Source organism: Capra hircus, chromosome 1, assembly GCF_001704415.2.
Source record: "Capra hircus breed San Clemente chromosome 1, ASM170441v1, whole genome shotgun sequence".
In the NCBI taxonomy this organism is placed as follows: Eukaryota; Metazoa; Chordata; class Mammalia; order Artiodactyla; family Bovidae; genus Capra; species Capra hircus.
The window spans coordinates 134,526,333-134,545,189 of record NC_030808.1 but is presented as its reverse complement, the minus strand read 5'-3'; the positions used below and the strand labels follow the sequence as shown (position 1 = coordinate 134,545,189).

At 56.9% G+C, this 18,857-nt stretch overlaps 1 protein-coding gene across 5 annotated transcripts; it reads right to left on the bottom strand.

The window, feature by feature from the left end:
- On the bottom strand, positions 313-18,359 carry AMOTL2 (angiomotin like 2). Of its 5 annotated transcripts, none has more exons than XM_018051011.1 (10): positions 18,114-18,359; positions 14,597-15,394; positions 11,635-11,923; positions 10,412-10,556; positions 9,947-10,039; positions 5,960-6,255; positions 4,685-4,992; positions 3,459-3,676; positions 2,768-2,929; positions 313-2,042 (listed from the first exon to the last, which is right to left on the bottom strand). In XM_018051011.1, the coding sequence occupies exons 2-10, from the start codon at positions 15,331-15,333 to the stop codon at positions 1,984-1,986; spliced, it is 2,307 nt and encodes a 768-aa protein (XP_017906500.1). In that variant the 5' UTR covers positions 15,334-15,394; positions 18,114-18,359; the 3' UTR covers positions 313-1,983. The 5 variants fall into 5 exon arrangements, with proteins under 5 accessions (XP_017906500.1, XP_017906521.1, XP_017906506.1 ...); XM_018051032.1 differs by having other exon boundaries at positions 2,768-2,926; positions 18,114-18,312; XM_018051017.1 differs by lacking the exon at positions 18,114-18,359 and adding an exon at positions 17,416-17,517.

Here is an 18,857-nt window from a genome sequence, read left to right as displayed (position 1 = left end):
CTCGAAGAGATTACACTGTGTGTCTTCCAAGCTTTGCAATTAAGGAGGGACCTGCCTTGCCCCAAGGTTTCCCACTACCAGAAAATGGAAACCAGCACCCTTCACTCTTTTCCTATGAGAGACAGCAGTTACCGAGCTGGTGGCTTATGGACATAATCTGGTCAGTGTTTAAGAACCAAGGCGCCCAGGAGCATAGGGTGGACAAGTTGGGGTGCAGCTCGGTGTTGAGAGCGGTCGGGACTATGACATGGGAGGCCCCCTCCCAAAGTCCCTTCCCTCTCTCCTTTACCCCTCAGTGCAGTCTCTCACTTGTACAAACACAGTGCTTTTAATTAAAAAAAAATTTTTTTTATTAAAATACTGTTATACCCAGTGGAATGCAGCAGCAATCCTAGTACAGGGTGGCATAACAAAACAGCCATGTTTACATTTTAAATATTCACGATAACTTAAACATACAGACACACATCATGGTCTTTGGCAGAAAATGTTCACAGCACAAAAAAATACTTTAAAAAGAAATACCAAATATTAATCCAAAATATATTAAGTTGTTTTTTTTTCTTTCACAATATTTTTTTGCCTTTTTCTCTCTTTTTTTCTTTTTGTTTTGTAAACAATGCACATGAACCAAATGCATTTTTCAGTTTTACAGAGGGGTAGGGGGATTTAAAAAAATATGCAATTGTCCAGCAAATGCGAATGTTTAAAAAGGAAACTTGAGGAACCATAGGAATAAAATAACACATACAAAAACCTAAAAACAGTAAAAGAAAAACAAAAACAAAGACTCACGGAGAACTAAAAACAGCCGAGACAAACCACTAAAACCCACCAGTCACTCATGGGGCTGAGTTGGGAGACTCTTTAAGACCAGAAGTAAAAGTCACTGCTACTGGCAGGCTGCTCTCAGACACATCACTCCAGTTCCCAAGCCCTGGCCCTGTTTCAGGGTGCTGCGCACTGGCGGCTTGAGGAGCCAGCCTCAGGGCGCCATGCTGTGACGGGGGCTCCATTCAGAGGACCATTTGAGTCACGTCTTACAGCTCATAGACTAGTTTTCACCAGCCTATCTCCCTCTCCCAGTGCCTCCAGGGGGAACAAAGACTCTGATGAGAACAAGGCCATCTCTCCAGCTTCCTTTCAGAGAACTGGTGCTGGGAAGCCCACCATGGCAGACCTGTGTGGTGGCGGACTTCATCTAGCTCAGGGTTCATAGCCAAACTGACAAGCTGTCCCAGGGACAGGAGCTGTGGAGCCATTTCAAGAGGCTGGTGGTGGGTCCCTTGGGCATTTCAAACAGGGCTCAAGATGGGGATTAAGCAGCCAATATCCCGTGGATCAAGCAGTAACAAAATCCATGGACCAAGGACTTGAGAAGGGGAGATAGCTGGGAAGGAACCGAGGCAGCGGGGCTGGGAGCATGGAATGAGGGGGTGAATCTGACGCAGCCCACTTCAATCTTCTATTTCACAAGAAAGGGAATTATGTACAAACTGCACGGCACAGCCCAGTCCTCTCCACAGTACGGGTGACGCTGCGGCCTCTGCAGGACTAACACGCTCAACAGGCTGCCAAGATTCAAGTCCGGGTGATGCCCAGGAGGCAGTGAGGAGCTGAGGAGCAGATGGAGTTGGAGGGACCACACTGAGCCAGGCCTATTAAACCAGTCCACCTGGAGTCCACGGGCAGCCATCCTTGGAAACCAGCCACCAAATCAACGCATCCCCTCCCTCCCTGCCCGAGTGCCCAGTGTGGGTGCACTACTCCCTTCTGAGCCTTCAATTGCTACCCTGGCAGCAAGCCAGGTAAAGGTCTAGGCCTCATGCTGCATGGGCCCAGGAGGAGCATGGGGCTAAGAAACAGGGTCTTCTGCGGGGACCGGTGCTCACAGCTCCCCTCTCCCAGGCAGCATCCTGCTGGAACGGCTGTGTGGCAGAGGGCAGCAGGAAATGGTTCAGAGTCCCCACGGCACCACCTCCTTCAGATCAGTATCTCCACCATGTCAGAAAAGTCCTGGACTCTGGACGTAGCAACAGAATCTGGAGAGATAAGAGCCCAGGCACATGGCAACGAGGGTTACTAGACTGCTCTTTTAAATCGGGTAACATTTTAAAGATAGGCTCTGTCTTCACCAACTTTTCCCACCTCAGCTGCCCAGGTCCCCATAACTTGGCCAACCAGTCACAGAGCTCTGCTCCCTCCCAGCTCTCCATCCAGACCACCAGCCTCCAGAGTGGAAGATGCAATGTTTATAACTAGGAACTGGTTGGAGGGCTTGGAGGGAGGGTGGAGAGCCCTGAGGGAGGGAGGCTGCCACATTCTTTTCATGCCTGTGGTTTTCCGAGCCGGTGAGGCACAGGCAACTATGCAAAGGCTACTGTGAAAGAGAGCAAACACATTCAAGGGCGTCTTCTCAAATTTCTCCTTCCGGGACTCTTAAAACAAAGTCTTCTAACTTGGGAGTCTTAAAACAAAGTCTTCTAACTTGGGAGTGCCAAGCTCCACGATCTTAAATGTTCAGATTGGCCATTAAAGATGTAAGGAAGACTTCTTAAGAGGAGATAAAGGGCTTCCCAGGTAGATCTGTTTGTAATTAGGGTCTCCAGTTCCCCTATTCCTATATCTCTCCCCGGTACTGAGGTGGGTCCCACATTCTGCTCACCCTCCCTGTGTAGGGCTCCCCGTGGAGTGTGGGCATTGAGTCGGGGTGGGATTCACACCCCAGGGTGCCCTCAGCCTCCCACAAAAGTTGGGGGTGACTTACCCAGTGAGGCTGTTCTCTGGCCACTGCTGCTCCCCAAAAGGCTGTCAGGCTCCAGGCTGTCCGGGGGGCCATCAGTCTGGGTGCTCCCATCCCTGCTCCCATGTTTGGCGTGGGCAGCGAGGGGAGCCACAGCCACAGGCTCCTCCAGCGGGGCCCTGTCTGCTAGGAAGGCAGGAGTTTCAGTTACTGACCTGTCCACAGTATGTAGCCCCCATGAAGAATACCCTAACTTAACGACACCTCCTGGGGATGCTAGTTGCTGTTGATTTGCAAGAACTTTGATTACACTCCTGTTTCCAAACAGGATTGGGTTCCAAAAGCTTGGAGTGGAAGAAGCTTTCTTAAAAGGTTGTAGATTAAATCTTAAAACAGTAAGGATTCCTGGATTTCTGTGGTGTCTGCTTAGGAGGAAAAGTGGAAGTGCTGGCCCAGAAGGTACCTCTGCAGGGGAAGCTTATTTTAACTTTGATGGTGAGTGGCTGGGGCCAGGGTGGTGGAATTTCCAGAGACAGGGGCTTCAGCCTGCCTTGTCACACCAGGGGACAGCTGCGGGCTGCAAGGTCACTAGAGCCAGAGTGTAAGCCGGCTCCCCTGGGTGAGGAGTTGGGACCCCTAGCTCCTCCAAGCTTCAGTTCTGGCAGGAAAGGCCTGAGCACAACCTAGCCTCTGTTGCCCACCCATCTCCTCTCACCTGCAGCCAGCTGGGCAGAGGTATCCACCTGCTGCTCACCGGAGAAGTGTCCTTGCCAGCCCTGGGTCCCCGCTGCTGCAGCCACGAAGATAGATGGCACCGACTTGGCAGGCCTCAGGGAGCCTGGGGTGACCTTGCCAGGGTCTTTCCTGGAGCGCTGCTGAAGGACCTTGATCACGGCATCCTTCTCCAGGATCTGAGCATGGAGCACCTTTAACCTGAGGGGTGAGAGGCCATGTTTACATCTTCAGACCCACAGATCCTGTGGCTTCCACCCTCCCCGCCTCGTGGAAGTTGGAGGGAAAGCTTTCCTTAAAGCCAGGCTGGGCTCTCCTGGCCTTGCAGCAGGGGCCAGGATGGGGCCTTCAGAAGTGCCATCAGAGCTCTGCAATGGGATGCTTTGAAAACTACCAGTGCCTGAGGGGCTGGGCCGTTCCCACACTGGCAAACCCAGAGATAGGTTCTGGGTTCATCTGATGACGGTAGTGGCACAAACCCTGTCCTAGAGGGCCATCCCCAGGGCTGTTGATCAAGGGAGCTAAGTCGACTGCTTGTGTTTTTGAGCCAGGAAGAGGTCAAATGGAAATCCTGTGGGGCCTCTAATTTGTCTCTGGAGAGAAAATACCAGCTCCCCACAGGCCAGGGGCCTAGGCCACATTTGTTCTGGGGTGGTACCTGGCATGTAGGGTAGGAAAGTCTAATTCTCTGATTTACATGGTGGGAGTAGGGGAGCAGGTAGAGGCCTGAAGCCTCGGGTATCATCCAAGAGTGGAGTCTCTTGGGCAGACCAACAACTTGGTTGGCACCTCTGAGAAAGAATAGCCTGTAATGCCAGCTGGGCCTAAAGCAGGGGGTCAGCTCAGAAGTAGGAGGGATTGTTAGGCTGGGCGGAGTGAGGGGTGTTTATCATGGATTAAAGACGAGGCAAAGAAAAGAAATGAAGTCGCTCAGTCGTGTCCAACCTGTGACCCTATGGACTGTAGCCCGCCAGGCTCTTCTGTCCATAGAATTCTCTAGGCCAGAATACCGAAGTGGCTTGCCATTTCCTTCTTTCTCCAGGGGATCTTCCCAACCCAGGGACTGAACCCCAGTCTCCTGCACTGCAGGCAGACTCTTACCTGTCTGAGCTACCAGGGAAGCCCTAAGGCCCAGGCAAGGGCTGGACAAATCCCACCCTACGCCTACCCCTACCCCCTGTCCCAGGTACCAGGCCTGCAGTGTCCAACCTGCTTTCCATCTCCTGATGCCTGTGGCCCCCGGTGAGCAGGCCCTCGTTGAAGCTGCTGCTGGGCGAGGGCTGGGGCGAGTGCCGGATGAGAGTGGTGTCGCGCTGGGCGGCAGCCGTGGCGGCCGCATCCATGGCGAACTGCCTCATGGCACGTTCCTCCAAGTACTTCTGTTCCCACTTGGTCATGTCAGCTTCCAGCGCCAGCACCTGTTCCTCCTTCTCCCGCAACTGCTCCGACAGCCGCAGCGCACTGAGCTCCGGGGTCCCACCACTGCCACCGCCACCTCCGGGGGGGCCTGCCTGTCTCTGCGGAGAGAGGGGTACCGTGGTCAGGGGTGGAGGGTGGGGTGTGTTGGCTGCAGGTCCTCACTGCCACGTGAGGAATCTGAGGCCAGTGCTTGGTCAGCTGGCACCACGCACTCTGCACAGCCTGCTTCCAGCTGGAGACAGAGGGGAGCCACAGGGCCCCACAGCCTTGCCCCAGATCCTGTGGCCAAAGGTGCAGAGGAGATTGGGTTTGCTTTTGCATAGTGACCATATACACTGTCCTCCAAACTGGGGAAGGGGTGACTTAATGACATGGGACAACTGGTGTAAACAGGACAGACCCCGGCAATCCAGGAGCTCTGGTCACCCTGCCTCTGTGGGAAGGGTGAGGCTAGGAGTGGAGACAGGACTCTATCTGGTCTATAAACACGAGAGCTATTTACACAGTCCAAAGTGAGGATAAAGGCCCAGGATCTGGGTGACTATCTTCCCCACCTCCGATCTTGGGGAGACATATAAGAGCTGGCTAGTCCCCACTCCAGCACTCAAGCCTGATAGGCTGCAGTCCACGGGGTCGCTAAGAGTTGGACACAACTGAGCGACCTCACTTTCACTTTTCACTTTCATGCATTGGAGAAGGAAATGGCAACCCACTCCAGTGTTCTTGCCTGGAGAATCCCAGGGATGGGGGAGCCTGGTGGACTGCCATCTATGGGGTCGCACAGAGTTGGACACAACTGAAGTGACGCAGCAGCAGCAGCAGTCCCCTCCATCACAGCTCCTGAGAGACTTTCTCCAGAGACCAAGGGTGCCAATCCCAGCTGCTGCTGAGGATAGAGGCCCAAGGCTCGAGTCCCTGAGGTCGGCACATGGTCAAGGGGCAAGGCTTCTGCTGAGACTGATGGGCCAGGAGGGGACTTCCGTAAGGTTGGCCCAGGTGGTCCTAACTTTCCAAGAGGGCTCGGCCTGGATCTCAACAGGGGCTCCTGGGGTCTTCCCAGCTCACCTGCTGTGCACGAAGGGCCTTGAGTTCCTGCTCCAGGCGCGTCCGCAGACGTAGTTCCAGCTGCTCACGCTTCTCGCAGGCAGCCTGCAGCTGCCCCAGGGCCTGCTGTAGCCGCTCCACCTTCTCCACGTAGGCCTGCTTCCTTCGTAGCTCCTCCTCAGCTCTTGCCGCCCGGCCCTGTGCGTTGCTCAGGGCCTGCTCCAGCAGCTCGGCCCGCCGCCGCTGGTCCTCGATGGCTCCGCGCAGCAGTGCCATCTCCCGCTCTAGCTGCTCCTGCTCCTGCTGCTGCTCATAGCCTGCAGCGAGAGAGGGAGGGGCCCGGTCAGGGGCGGCAGCTCCCTCGCTGCCCCACAGAGTACCCACCACGTGCCACGCTCTGTGCTGACCGCTGCTCAAGCTTGACTGCATCTTCTCAGTAACACAGGAGTTAGGTACCCTTATTAACCCCGTTGTATGGGCCAGGAAACTGAAGTTTAGGTTAAGGCCTGAGCAAATGGGAATGTCAGACCAGGACTCTTGCAGTGATAACTGGGCCACACTGCTTCTCTGCTGGGACGTGGCCTTGCCGGGAGAGAGCGAGACACTCTCCACCTGTGCTGGGTGTCACACCTCCAAAACACATTCACAACTTCCCTCCAGCTTCATGGTGATACTAGAGACTGGGCAGGCAGGAACTGCGATGCCCATCTCCAGATGAGAAAACAGAGGCTCAGGTGGACTGTCACGTGGTCATCATCCAAGTGGGAGAAGCACCGTGTGCTGCCCCAGGAGTCAGGCATCTACACATCTTATTCCCCTGAAGCCTCCAATGACAGTCTGGGATCTGGGATCCCCACCTTCAAGAGGAAGAATCATAGGAGGTGAATGGTGCTACCAGGTGGTGATCAAAGTTAGCCTGCCTCTGAAGAACCAGGCTGCTTGGGTATGGCGTGAGGCCCTCGTACTCAAGAGGCCTCAGAGCTTATTCTGTGAAACCAGGCACCCCACCCCACCCCTAGTGTGCAGGCTGCCTGCCCTGCTGGAAGGCAGAGGGGGACCTGTCATGGGGCCTGCCTGATGGACTCAAAAGGCACCATCTCTACAGCAGCACTGTCACAGCAGAGTGGAATTTTCTACTGTAATGGACTTGCTCTATGCTGTGCCAAGCAGGGCAGCAGCCACTAGGCACATGTGGCCAGTGAGCACTTGCAATGTGGCTAGTGCCAGGGAGGAGTCAAATTTTTCATTTTATTTCATTTTAATTAATTTTAATCTTTGGGCCACGTGTGGCTAAATACCTATCAGATAGGACAGTATAGACTCTGGAACAGAAGAGAATTACACAAGGCCCTGGGGAAGAGAAAGAGGACACAGGCCACCCAGGTCAGCTCTGGTTCACTCTGAATTTTTGAAGGCTGGGCCCAGGCCCACCTCATTCTTTGGGGTGAAGGGAAAAGTTGGCGAAACTCAGTAACACTGGGCCTCTCATCCTGAGCTGGCCTGACACCTGGATGGGGTGGAGGGGGCAGGCAGGAGTGTTGACTGGGACTTTGGGCCCAGAGACAATGGCCCTGTCCTGGGAGGCTTCACAGAGATGGACAGCTTATAGAGTTAGCTGGAGGCTGGCAGCTCATCCCAGTCATAAATGGTCCCATCTTACAGCCTCAGAATCTGAGGTTCGGGTGAGAAGTCCCCAAAGGGGACTCGGCTGGGAGAACCAGGCCTCAGGACTCATGGCCAGATGCCCAGGGTGGGCAGGGCCTGACCAGAGCTGGGAGTCTGTACTGCTTGCCTACTAGGAAAGCAGATGGCACTGGTGATCGGGGCCACAGTCTCCTACTAGCGCTAACTCTGGAAAACAGGTGAGCTCAACCACAGACATTTTCCCTGAGGATTCTTGCTTCTGGATGTCAGGAGCAAGGAAGGGTAGTTTGGCTTTCCTCAGCCCTTGGGGACGGTACCAAGGGCCCAGCCTTTGGATTCCAGAAGGTTCCTGCTGCCTTGCACACCTCTAATACCCTGGTGGCTTCCCTGGTGGTTCGGACAGTAAAGAATCAGCCTAAAATGAGGAGACTCAGGTTTGATCCCTGGGTCAGGAAGGTGCCCTGGAGAAGGGAATGGCAACCCACTCCATTATTCTTGCCTGGGAAATCCCATGGACAGAGGAGCCTGGCCGGCTACAGTCTATGGGATCGCAAATAGTCGTAAGCGACTGAGCAACTAACACTTTGAAGGCCCTGGTAGAGCTCGGAGGCTTGAGACCTTGGCCATCCCCAGCCACCAGGATAAAACTCTGGGGGGAGGGTGCCACCGCCTCCAGGCTGGGGTGGGAGCAGATTCGAGAGACACAGAGGGGGGCCATGGGCTGGGGAGCAGTGGAGGGAGCAAGAGGCCTTCCATGGGGGCAGTGAGGCCCCACCAGCAAGTCCCAGTCTCTTTGTCCCACGGTCCCTCCTCCCGAGCGTGGCGGGCGGGGCGCAGGCAGGAGTGCAGGGGGAGGGGGAGGCGCGCGCAGCGGAACAGCCCGGGCTCAGGAATGCCCGGCATCCAGGTCACCCGCTGCTTCGAGATTAATGGCTCCAGGCGGGAGCCAAGAACAGCCCCACTCCCCAGGGAGCGGAAACGCCTCCAGGCTGGCCGGCCCTGGGCCCCTCCCCTGCCTGCTCCCAGGAACCCGCTGTGACTTCCTTTCTTTGGCAAAGCCTGGCCCCATTCTGCCCCTTTCCAGCAACCCATCCTCTCTGGACAATGATAAGACCCCCCCAGGGCTATCCCCACTCCCCAGCCCTTACCACCATCCCCTCCCTCCCACAGACCTTCAGTCATCTCCTCCTTCCCACCCTCAACCCTCAGCCCTTCAGTGTTGCATTCCCCCATTCCCTTTGGGGGCCACCCTGTCCAGGCCTGAGCCCTGCTTGAAGGAGGTAGGTGCTGCTAGCCAGAGCTCAGTCTTCAAGCTGCCTCTCTGCTTCCAGACACCCCCAACCATCTAGCTTAAGCTCAGTAAGCTTTTGGAGGGGTTCCTCCTTCATAGAAGGCATCCTTGTTCAGACTCCAGCTGCCCCAGTGCACGCCTTTGCAAACACTCAAACATCACTATAGCAGGCAGTAAGAGCATAAAGGAGGAGCTTATCAATAACTGCCTCTCTGATGGCTACAGCTTCTTCCTACTATTGAGTTGGTGGCTTCCTTTGTCCCCCCTTCCTTCAAACCGCTTCCACCTCCACTAGAGCTATCCTGCTGCTGCTTCACCTGCCACCCCACAAAACCTCTCTCTCAGGGTGCTGGGGACTGCCCCCCCCCTCATCGCTGGCCTCCAGGGCCAGGCCATGCTTGTTCCTTGGAATCCATGGTGGGAAGACCCTGCTCCTTCCTCAAGCTCCCTACCTCTCTTGACCTTGTGCTGGCCCCTTCCTGACCTGTTCCCTCTCTGCTGCACACCTGCCAGGGGCTCAGCATGGCTGCGCCAGGGAACAAATGAGTGACTGCACGTGCCAGTCAACAATGAACTCATCCGCTCTTCAAGAAGCCTGCGACTGTCCTTTTTAGGGGATCCCTCCTGACCTCCTTCTTTAGGCTGCGGTGTTCGTGAGCTCCATTTTTGGCTGGTGCCAACACTTGTTATGGCCCAGCCTCACCATGCTCCCCAGCTTTCCACACGTCCATGCCCTGGGAGACTCAGACTCTTCCTTCTTTCTCATCCCACCTGTTTCCAGAGTGCTCGGCTCTCCTCAACTGCTTCTAGAGGACACCGAACTGACGCTCAGCACACTTCCCCAGCTGTCCCTCTACCCCTGATCTTCCCAGTACACAGGGAACCAGATCCTGCTCCCCTTGGGAAGCCGCTCCTCCCGAGTCCAGTCCAGTGATGGGTGCATAGTGGGCATTCAGTAAACCCACACTCCAAGCCCTGCTTTGGCAGAGGAGGCCAACCCTCCCTCAAGAGGAGCTCTCCTGGTTCCACCAGCCACACCTCTGCTTGGGCTCCTGAGTGGGTCCCCTACTTACTCTGAGCCAGCAGCTTGGCCACCATGTCCTGACTGCCTGCCTGGGCCTCCTGCGTCTTGCTTGCCAGGCGGCGGTTTGCAGATTCTAATCTTTCTGTTTCAAATGAAGAAAAGACGTTTTAAGGAAAAAGGTTTGAGCGCAGGTGAAGCTGCCTGCCGAGGTGCACCCCTCCCCAGGGAACTGTCTGTCAGGCTACATTCTCCAAGCTGGGGGTAGGCTCATAGGGAAGCCCCGGGTCACCCTGGGCCACACAGGGGAGAGCTCCAGGAGGGGCCCCAAGGTCTAGAACACAGAGACAAGCATCTCTCTATCGAGGTGGCCCCCAAGGAGTCTCAGCCGAGTCCCCTTTGAATTGATTTGTACTGTTTTCGCAGAGGCAAGAGATTCTGAATGATGCCCTAGAACAGTGGAATCAAGCTGTCCATAGGTGGTCCCTGTCCCTCCACCTGCGTGAGCGGTCCTCACCTCTAAGATCCCGGTTGAAGTCCTGCAGCCGCCTCATCTCACTGTCCATCTTGTTCCGCATGGTCTTCTCCAGGGCCTCTCGCTTGGAAGAGGCCCTTGTTAGGCTCTCGTGGGCCTCGGAGAGCCGCTGGATTTCGCTCTCCAGCTGCAAGAGGCAGAGAGCAGAGCTGAAGGAAGGGGAGAGCTCCCAGGGTGGCAATGGGATCAAGGTCCCCTCCTTAGGCCAGGGTTGATTGCTGACTCTCCATCAGAAAGAGTGAGAGAGAAGAGACAAAGCCACAGCAGAAACCCACCTAGCCTGAGAGGGACAGGGTGCAGCCTGTGGCCTCCAGAGAGGGACCAGACTGCTGGAACAGGCAAGCCAGGGTCCCTTCAACTGTCCCAAGGTGCTGAGTGAACACAAGGCCACGTTCTCTGAAAGGAGCTGCGTCCAGGGTGACTGAGGGCAGCTCCCTGGTGCCTAGTGTCCAGAAAGAAGCATTTTCCTTTTCTTTGGCTTCTAGTGAGAAATTTGAGCACAATGGACCAGGATCAGGCCCTGAGGCTCCAACTGTGGTCTGTGGGGGTGGACCTATCTTGGAGACCATGCACAGTCACAGAAAGCCTAAGGCTACCTGCTAAGGCTGAGTGCACAGCTGGTGCCCCTTCACTCAGAACTCAGCACCGGATCCAGCCTGAGCTGCCTGGAGTATGTGCCTCTCCAGCCATCCCCCAACAGGGCCAGCCTGGCCCCGGATGCCCCACCCACTTGGCAGCTGGCAGGTTCTGCACGTGCTCCTAGCTGGCCCGTGATTCCAATAAGTCGCTCGTTTTTTGCCAAGAGGAGGGGCTTTCTCTGTGACCAGGGCTGGCCTGGAACAGACTTGCTGTTGTGTGGGGGATACAAAGGGCTCTCTGTGGGAGGTGTCCACGGGAGGGGGCGTGTGCAGGGAAAGGGTGCGACCATGAGGGAGTCGGTGAATGGGCTCTTTCTAACCACCACTGGGCAGCAACTGCTCGTGCTCTGGGCCTGCTCTGCCGGCTGCTCCCCAGCTGTCTGGAGTCAGCCAGGGAAGGGTGCAGGAGGGATGGGGGGGGGGGGTCCCCCAGGGGCAGCTGAGAAGCCCAGCCAGACCAGCTTTTAGACTCCTCTGCCTCCCTTCTGACAGCCCCCTCCCTGGTCAGCCCTGTTGGGGTTCCCTTATTGCCCGCTGCTGCTTCTCTGAGGCCTCAGCAGGGCTTACCTTCTCGATGCGGCCAGCCTTCTCCACCGTGCTCTCCAGCTCCCTCTGCAATCTCTCATTGTCTCTCTGCAGCCTGGCGTTCTCCCTTAGCACAGTCTCCATCTGGGCCAGGTGTGCACCGCCTGAGGTGGCCAAAGAGGCCTGGGTGCTTGCCGGGCCCTCCACCCCAGGAGGGCTGAGGGCGGCCAGGTGTGGGGGCGGGTGGCGCTCCTGAGGCTGCTGCAAGTATTGGTACTGCTGCTGCTGCTGCTGCGAGAGGAACACAGGGGGCACCTGGGCCTGCAGGATCCTGGGGGACAGAAGGGACGGTCCTCAGAGACCACGGAGCCACAAAGAATTGCCCTAGCCCTCCCAGGCAGACAGCTTTCCTGCAGCATTAGGCAGTAACCTCTAGGCAAGGCCTTTCCACATGGTGTCCCCAAGACCCTCAAGGACCAGGGAAGCAGGGCTGCAGGGCATTACCATCAGCACACGTATTTCATGCCCAGCCTCCTGTGGTCCAGGCCTTGGGGATCAGCCTGAATAGTCCCAGCCATAGGCAGCTCTTTTTGAATCTGGAGGTCACACTCATCATGACTGAAACTCACAACCTTCCAGGCCCCTGGGCCCCAGCAGCTACCCTGTGTCTGTTCTCACTGCTGCTGTCAGGCCCTCCATGCACACCTGCCCACGCAGCACACTCGCTTCTTCTCCCTCCTATTTTGAGTCCCGTCACCCCTTGAAGAAACATTTTTAGAAGACTGTGGCTAAGGTTAGAGTGGTGAGACAGATGTCAGGCTGAGTCTGGGCTCCAGTCTGACAGATCAGGCATTCAAATTCCGGCTCCAGTGTTTGAGGCCATGGTGCACGGGCCCATGCTCAGCCTGGAGGGTGAGAGTCTCTAGCCTCAGGCAGGTTGTCAGGCCACATCTGCCTGGCAGAGTGCTGGGCCTGCAGTGGGCATCTCCACAGTGACAGCCTACCCTCTGTCTCTTCTCATGGAGACCACAGCCTACTCTCTGCTCAGAGAGTAAATGTGACCCGAACAGTGGATTATCCAGGGTGAAGGGGCCACCTGTGAACTATTACAATAGCCTGAGGTTAGGGACAGTGTTCTCCTGGCCTCTGATACTGGGGTCCCGTGTCAAGGTCTTCACCCTCAAGGTCCCACCGTCAAGCATGTGGGGTCACACAGCTTTTCTGGGGCCCTGTGGCTCCGATGTAAGAGAATTAGACTGCCTCAGTTTCACCAGGAGCTTTCCCAAGTCCCAGAAGCCACAGACGAATCCATCGCCTCAGAACCCATGGCTGCCCGTGCCCTCATCCTTCCCCTTCCAGACTCGAGCTGCCCTGCTCTTCTTAGACCCAAGGCTAAGTCCCACCGCCAGTTCCCAGCAAACAGTCTTCACCAGATTGGCTGAAGGAGAAGCTGGCAGATGTATTTCTTTTCCTGTCCAAGGTAGAGCTTCCAGTGAGAGCTAAGAGGGTACCCCACTGGAATATGCAAACTCCCCCTGCGCTGCTGAATGTGGCTCCCTCCAACCCGCTCCCCTGCTCCCGGCCAGGCAGACACAAATGGCATTCTTTGGGGATGACTGGGCTCTCCGAGAGAATAGAGCCTCCTTTCCTTCACACTTGCTCCCCACCCCCCACTCCCCCATTTTTTTTGTTCTCCAGCAAACAGTCGACTTCCTTTCCACGACATTATCTTTTCCTGACAGGGCTCAGTGAGCATGGTCCAAAGAAGAAACCACGACTCAGCTTCTGAAACTCTTCCAGGACCAAGCCCTGAGAAGGGAGGTAAGGCAGGGGGGCCTTGAGGCTGGCAAAACCCCACAGGCTCAGTCCTCTGGCGCCTCCATTCCAGAGCCATCACGTCACTCATTTCTCGAGAGCAGAGAAAGGCCTCTTTCCCGGGCAAGGTTGCACCGTGGCAAAGCAGGTGACTAAATGAGGACTCAGCAGGCACGAACAAAACCAGACTTGAACCTTGGGGCACCAGAGGAAGGGGGTCTGCAAGCCTTCAGGCCCCTCCACTGGGGTTTCCTGGACCCCTGTGTGTGGGGTGGGGGGTGGGGGGGAATTAAGGGCGTGTGAAAAGGGCGTGTGCCAGCTTCTCAGAAGGTCCTGGGCCAAACGAGAGCCTCATTTCTAGGAACCTTATTTCTGAAAACTCTCTGGGCTTCCTGCCCCTCCTGTGCATCCCTGCTTCCATTCATGCCCCTAGAATCCATTCTCTACAAGAAACAGAGGAACCTTTTTGAAAAGGGACGCCAAATCACATCCTCTAAAGGCTTCCCTTTGCTCTCAGAATTAAAAGCTGAGTCCCCCCACACACCCCCACACCCCTCCCCTCCCCCACAGCTACTCTGGAGCCTCCACATAAAGGGGCTTCTGGAACAAGAACCTTCTCCCAGGCTCCTGCCCCATGGACCACACAGAAGGACATGAACGGAAATGAATGGCAGTTCCAGGGCAGCTCCCGCCCTTGTGTAAGGGAGGAGAGATCTCTACGGAGGCCATCTGGTCCTTACTTTCTTGCCCCCACTTAGGAATGCCTCCCAAAAATCATGGACAGCAAGGAAGAAAAGACTTCTTCTGTTTCTAGAAGCTTCCAGAGGAGGTCCCACCTTCTCCCCACTTAACTTGGGAAAGATTCCCAACTCTAGTCCTTGCAAGTTCTTTCTGAAATCTAACCTTTAGCTCCCTGCTCTAACTGACAGCCCCTGAGAACCCTAGTTACTTGAAGGTCACAGCCAATTAGGCAATGGTGTCTGTCTCGGAATTAAAGCAAGGGATGCTGCTAAGTTCTCATGTGACCCTGGCTAAATCCCTCTTTCCTTCCAGCATTAGCTCCCATCTTGGGAGGGAGAGGGTATCATCAGCCTCCCTCTGGAGCTCACCAGCCTCCGGGAGGCTCTTCACCCTGGGAAAACTACACTGGAAGGAAGCCAAGAGCCTGAAGACCGAGGTGGGCCGTTACCTGACTTCCGCATGCTGGAAGTGTGGACTGCCACGGGCACGATACCGCGGGTCAGTGACGGCAGAGGTGGTCTCGTGAGCTAGCATGACGTGTGGGTACTGAGGTGGAGGTCCTCGCGGCTCCGGGCCCTCGGCAGTGGGGGCGCCCCTGGCTGGGGGGCCCTGCTGGTTGCGGGCCAGCTGGGGGAAGCTGTGAGAGGCACTCATGTGGCTGGGGGTGCGGGCCCCGTTCCTCTCCAGGGACAGCTGCAGGAGTCGCTCGCTCAGGGAGCGCACGTGCCCGTGCCTCAGCTCGCGCAGGGCCTCATCCTGCCTCCGGCTGCCTCCCGGGGGCCCGCGGGGATCCCGGTCCCCCACGTGTGGCCAGGGCCCCGCCTGCTGGGAGGCATAGTACTGTGAGTGGGCTTTGGCCTCCTCATAGGTGGGCAGCTCCTCGCCCTTGCCAGGCTGCGGGCACAGGCGGTAGAGGCCGTTCTCTGCCAGGTGGGTCTCGGTGCCCTGGTGCTCCTGGCCCTGGGGTTCCTGCCTCGTGGCCTGCTGCAGCACCTGACTGTCCTCTGGTGCCGTGATCTCCATGGGGGCCTGGGGGCTTCCTGTGCCCCCAGCCCCGGCCCCACCGCGCAGGGCCTGTTGCTGGATGGCCAGCAGTGTGCGGGTCTCAGTCAGGTTGCCATAGCGCAGCTGTTCCTGGATGAGGCGGTGCAGGACCGTACCTGAGGAGTCTTCCAGCGTCCTCATGCTCCCTGGGCTTGCACACACCCACCTGGACAAAGGCCAGTGGCACCTGGCCCCAGGGCACCTGAGGAGGAGAAAAAGAAGAGCACTCAGTGGGAGCACATGGGAAAAGTGGGGACTTTCCACTACTGTCTGATGAAGGGGCACACGTGCCCGTCAGACTGCCAATGCTGCCACCTGCTGATTCAGGCAAGTCACCTAACCTCTGAGCCTCAGTTTCTCCATTGGAAATAGGGAAATAACGCTAGCTTCATGGAGTTGAGAATTAAGAGGCAATGGCTATTGAGCTCCCAGTGAGCTGTAAATCCTTGGCAAAGGACTGCCATTATAATCATATTCATGGAGACTTACTGTGCCTAGAGAGAGATACCAGGAACCTAGACACCAGGAACCTTAGGCTCCTGTAGTCAGCTTCCCATCAGAGAGCCTGATGAGAAGGTCCAGGGCAGGCCTAGCTCAGCTTTAAACAGTAAGCTCTTGTGTCTCCTGCATTAGCAGGCAGGTATTTTACCACTGCGCCACCTCTACTTTATCACAGGTGATAAAGCATGAGTCCCGCCCAGTAGATGTGGTAAAGAATCTACCTGCTAATGCAGGAGACACAAGAGACATGGGATGGATTCCTGAGTTAGGAAGATTCCCTGGAGTAGGAAATGGCAACCCACTCCAGTATTCTTGCCTGAAAAATCCCAGGGACAGAGGAGCCTGGTGGGCTACAGTCCACAGGGTTGCAAAGAACTGGACACAACTGAGCGTGCATGCATGCACACACCAGCCCGGTAGAAGCCCTAGGCAAAAAGCCCCCACAGCATGAAGCATGCCTGAACCATAGCCTTGGCACAGCTAACTCACAACCCTTTACCCTGCAGAGCCCTCTCTGTCATGGGATGACCTTGGCAGTCACTCTGCAAGGTGAACAGGAAGGAGAAAATGCATCTGGATCGGTGAATAAGGGATGAAAGATGAGACAGACTACACCAAGAGTGGTTTTGCAAAAGGAGGCAAAAAAGGTGCCGCCCATCAAGGTTTGTGGGCCAGGCACACAGTCTGTGCACTGACAGTGAGCGCACACGTGCTCCAGGAAAAAGAAAGGCTGGCACGGCGTCTCTGATTTTATGATCACCACCCCAGCCACACACACACTTGCTCCTTGGAAGTGCCTGCTGGTCCTCTAGGTACGAGGGGATGGGCACTCAGCATCTCTACATGGGTAAGACTGCTTGAGATGACTGAATGAGTGCGGGAGCTGCAGGCACCCGGGGCTGGTGACTCTGCAGGGAGATTGTCTCCTGAGGAAGGTGTTCCCTTCTGAGCCTGCGCTCCCAGTGGCTCATGGCCTGGAAGGCTGCCTGCCTCACCTGGATTCCTTTCCCCCTCCTTCTCCAACACAAACCTCCAAACTGGGATTCAGGGAAGACCAAACAAAACCCACACCTCCACAGGTCCTGTGTATATAGGAGGACAGTGGGAGGAATGTGGCCCCTCCTTTGCCACAGAGCTAGCCCCAATGCCCGGCTCCAGTTAGGGCTTGGCTGGCTGGCAGAGCAGCCATTCCCAACCCACTCCCTCCTCCCAGCTGCCCAGAACTGGGGAGAGATAGGTCTAGAGGACATCTCGGTGTTCAGACTTCCCGGGACCACATCATCCCTCCTACCCAACCCCCCCCCCAACACATACACACAGGGGGCACACACATATACGGGGCGCGCACGCACACACACAGAAGATGCAAGACTCTAGAGTTACCCGAGGCAAAACAAACAGGAATCAATTCGCCCTAGCGTTTCATCCAGGGGGCATTTCCTAAGTTAAACACTGTCTGGGCTGACTCCAGCCGAGGACCGGGGAATGCAGTTTTCCGGACAGATTCCAGCCCTCCTCCTCCCCCAACAGTGTGCCTGGGAGCAGGGAGCACTTCCCGCGCCTTTCATTCCTTGTTTGTCTCAGTCAAATCTCTCAGATGGACACAGCTAAGCTGTTACTAAAATCCGCGCCTGCGACCCGGATCGTGCACCCCTGCTGCGCTAGCGCGCTGGGCTCTCTGAAACACCCGCTTAGAAGCAACCACACAACTCCGGCCTTTACCTTGGCTCACTCTGGCCCAAGGAACCAAAGCGAGGGTCTTTAAGTCAGATCGCACCCCAGCCAGGGATCCCGCCCTACCCGGACTCCTGGCTGACCACGAGCACCCTGCGGCCGCCACAGCGCCTGGAGCGGACGACGGTAGCCGTGGTCCGGAGAGGTCTTTAAGCGTCGTGGATCCGCCTCCCCCCTCCCTCCCGAGCCCTCTTTGTTTTCCAAATGCCCCAGCGCTGACGTCACCGGGCTGGACGGCAGGCTGCATTCTTTCTAAGTGAGAGCCAGACCGTGGCTCCGGAGAGGATTTTCCAAGGAAGACAAAGAGGAATTCTTGGGCTAGTTAGGGAGGAAAGACACCTGTAACCCCCACCCCCGAACCAAATTAGCCCCCGGGCCCTGCAATTTGAGCTCCAAGCGGCGCCTCCTTCCCAGATCCGTGCTCCCAGACACCCACTCGTATCTGCCCACGGGCTGTCCCCTCCTTCAGCCCCAGCGGACCCCGGCCGCCTGCGAGAGCTCCCAGGGGACCTGCAAGGCGCCCCAGGACGGAGCTGCCCTCGCCCCGCCGGTTGCGGGCAAAGGCGCACCGCTCCTGGAGGACTCAGGGTCCGCTCGGCTTCTGCTCCCTCTCCCGGAAAAGGCTGAGCTGGAGCGCGTCTCTGCAACCCCGTGCGCTCCCCAAAGCGCCAAGAGGCCTTTCTTACCGCTGCGGCCAGCGAGTGCTCCGAGCGGTCAAATCCGACGGCCCGGCCCGGCCCGGCTCAGCTCAGCTTGGCGGCGGAGGTGTGCTCTCGGCAGAGGCGCCGACGTTCTGGCGGCTTAGCCCCAGCGCGCAGCCCCAGGGTCGGCCCGCGCCGGAGGCGGCTGCTATGCCAGGAATGTGAGAGTTTCAGGTTCCCCCTCGGGATCAAAGCGAACCACAAATAACCTCGTAGCGCGCCGCCCTCCTCCGCTCTCCGCCTCCTCCAGCTCCCTCCTCCCCGCCCCCGCCTTCCTCCGGGAAGGCGGCGCTGTGGACCTGGCCGCCCCGGCCTCCTGGACTCTCTGCGCCCCTCCCCGGCCAGCGACCTCCGCTCTCCTTAGGAGCTGCTGGAATCCATCTAGGCCCCTTACCCCGTACCCGGCCTTCCTCTCACTCCTCCAGCTCCATCGGCTGGACGACACCGAGAATGTACGTGGCATGCCCTCGAGAGAGACCCTGGGTGTTGCTGCTGGACGTGGTTGGGGGTGAGAGGGGCTTGCTGTGTGTGCGTTGCACAGTGAGAGAAGACTGGAAAGATGTCCATATCTGCCCGATCCAGACCGTGCCCCAAGCGAAGAGATGACTCTCGCTTCCAGCCGGGAGCCTCGCTGGTTGTCGCCGGCGGCAACCTTTGAATTGCACTTTTATTGTTTACAAACACCTTCACCAGGCCTTTTCGGATCTGTCTCCACAGGAAGTGTGAATC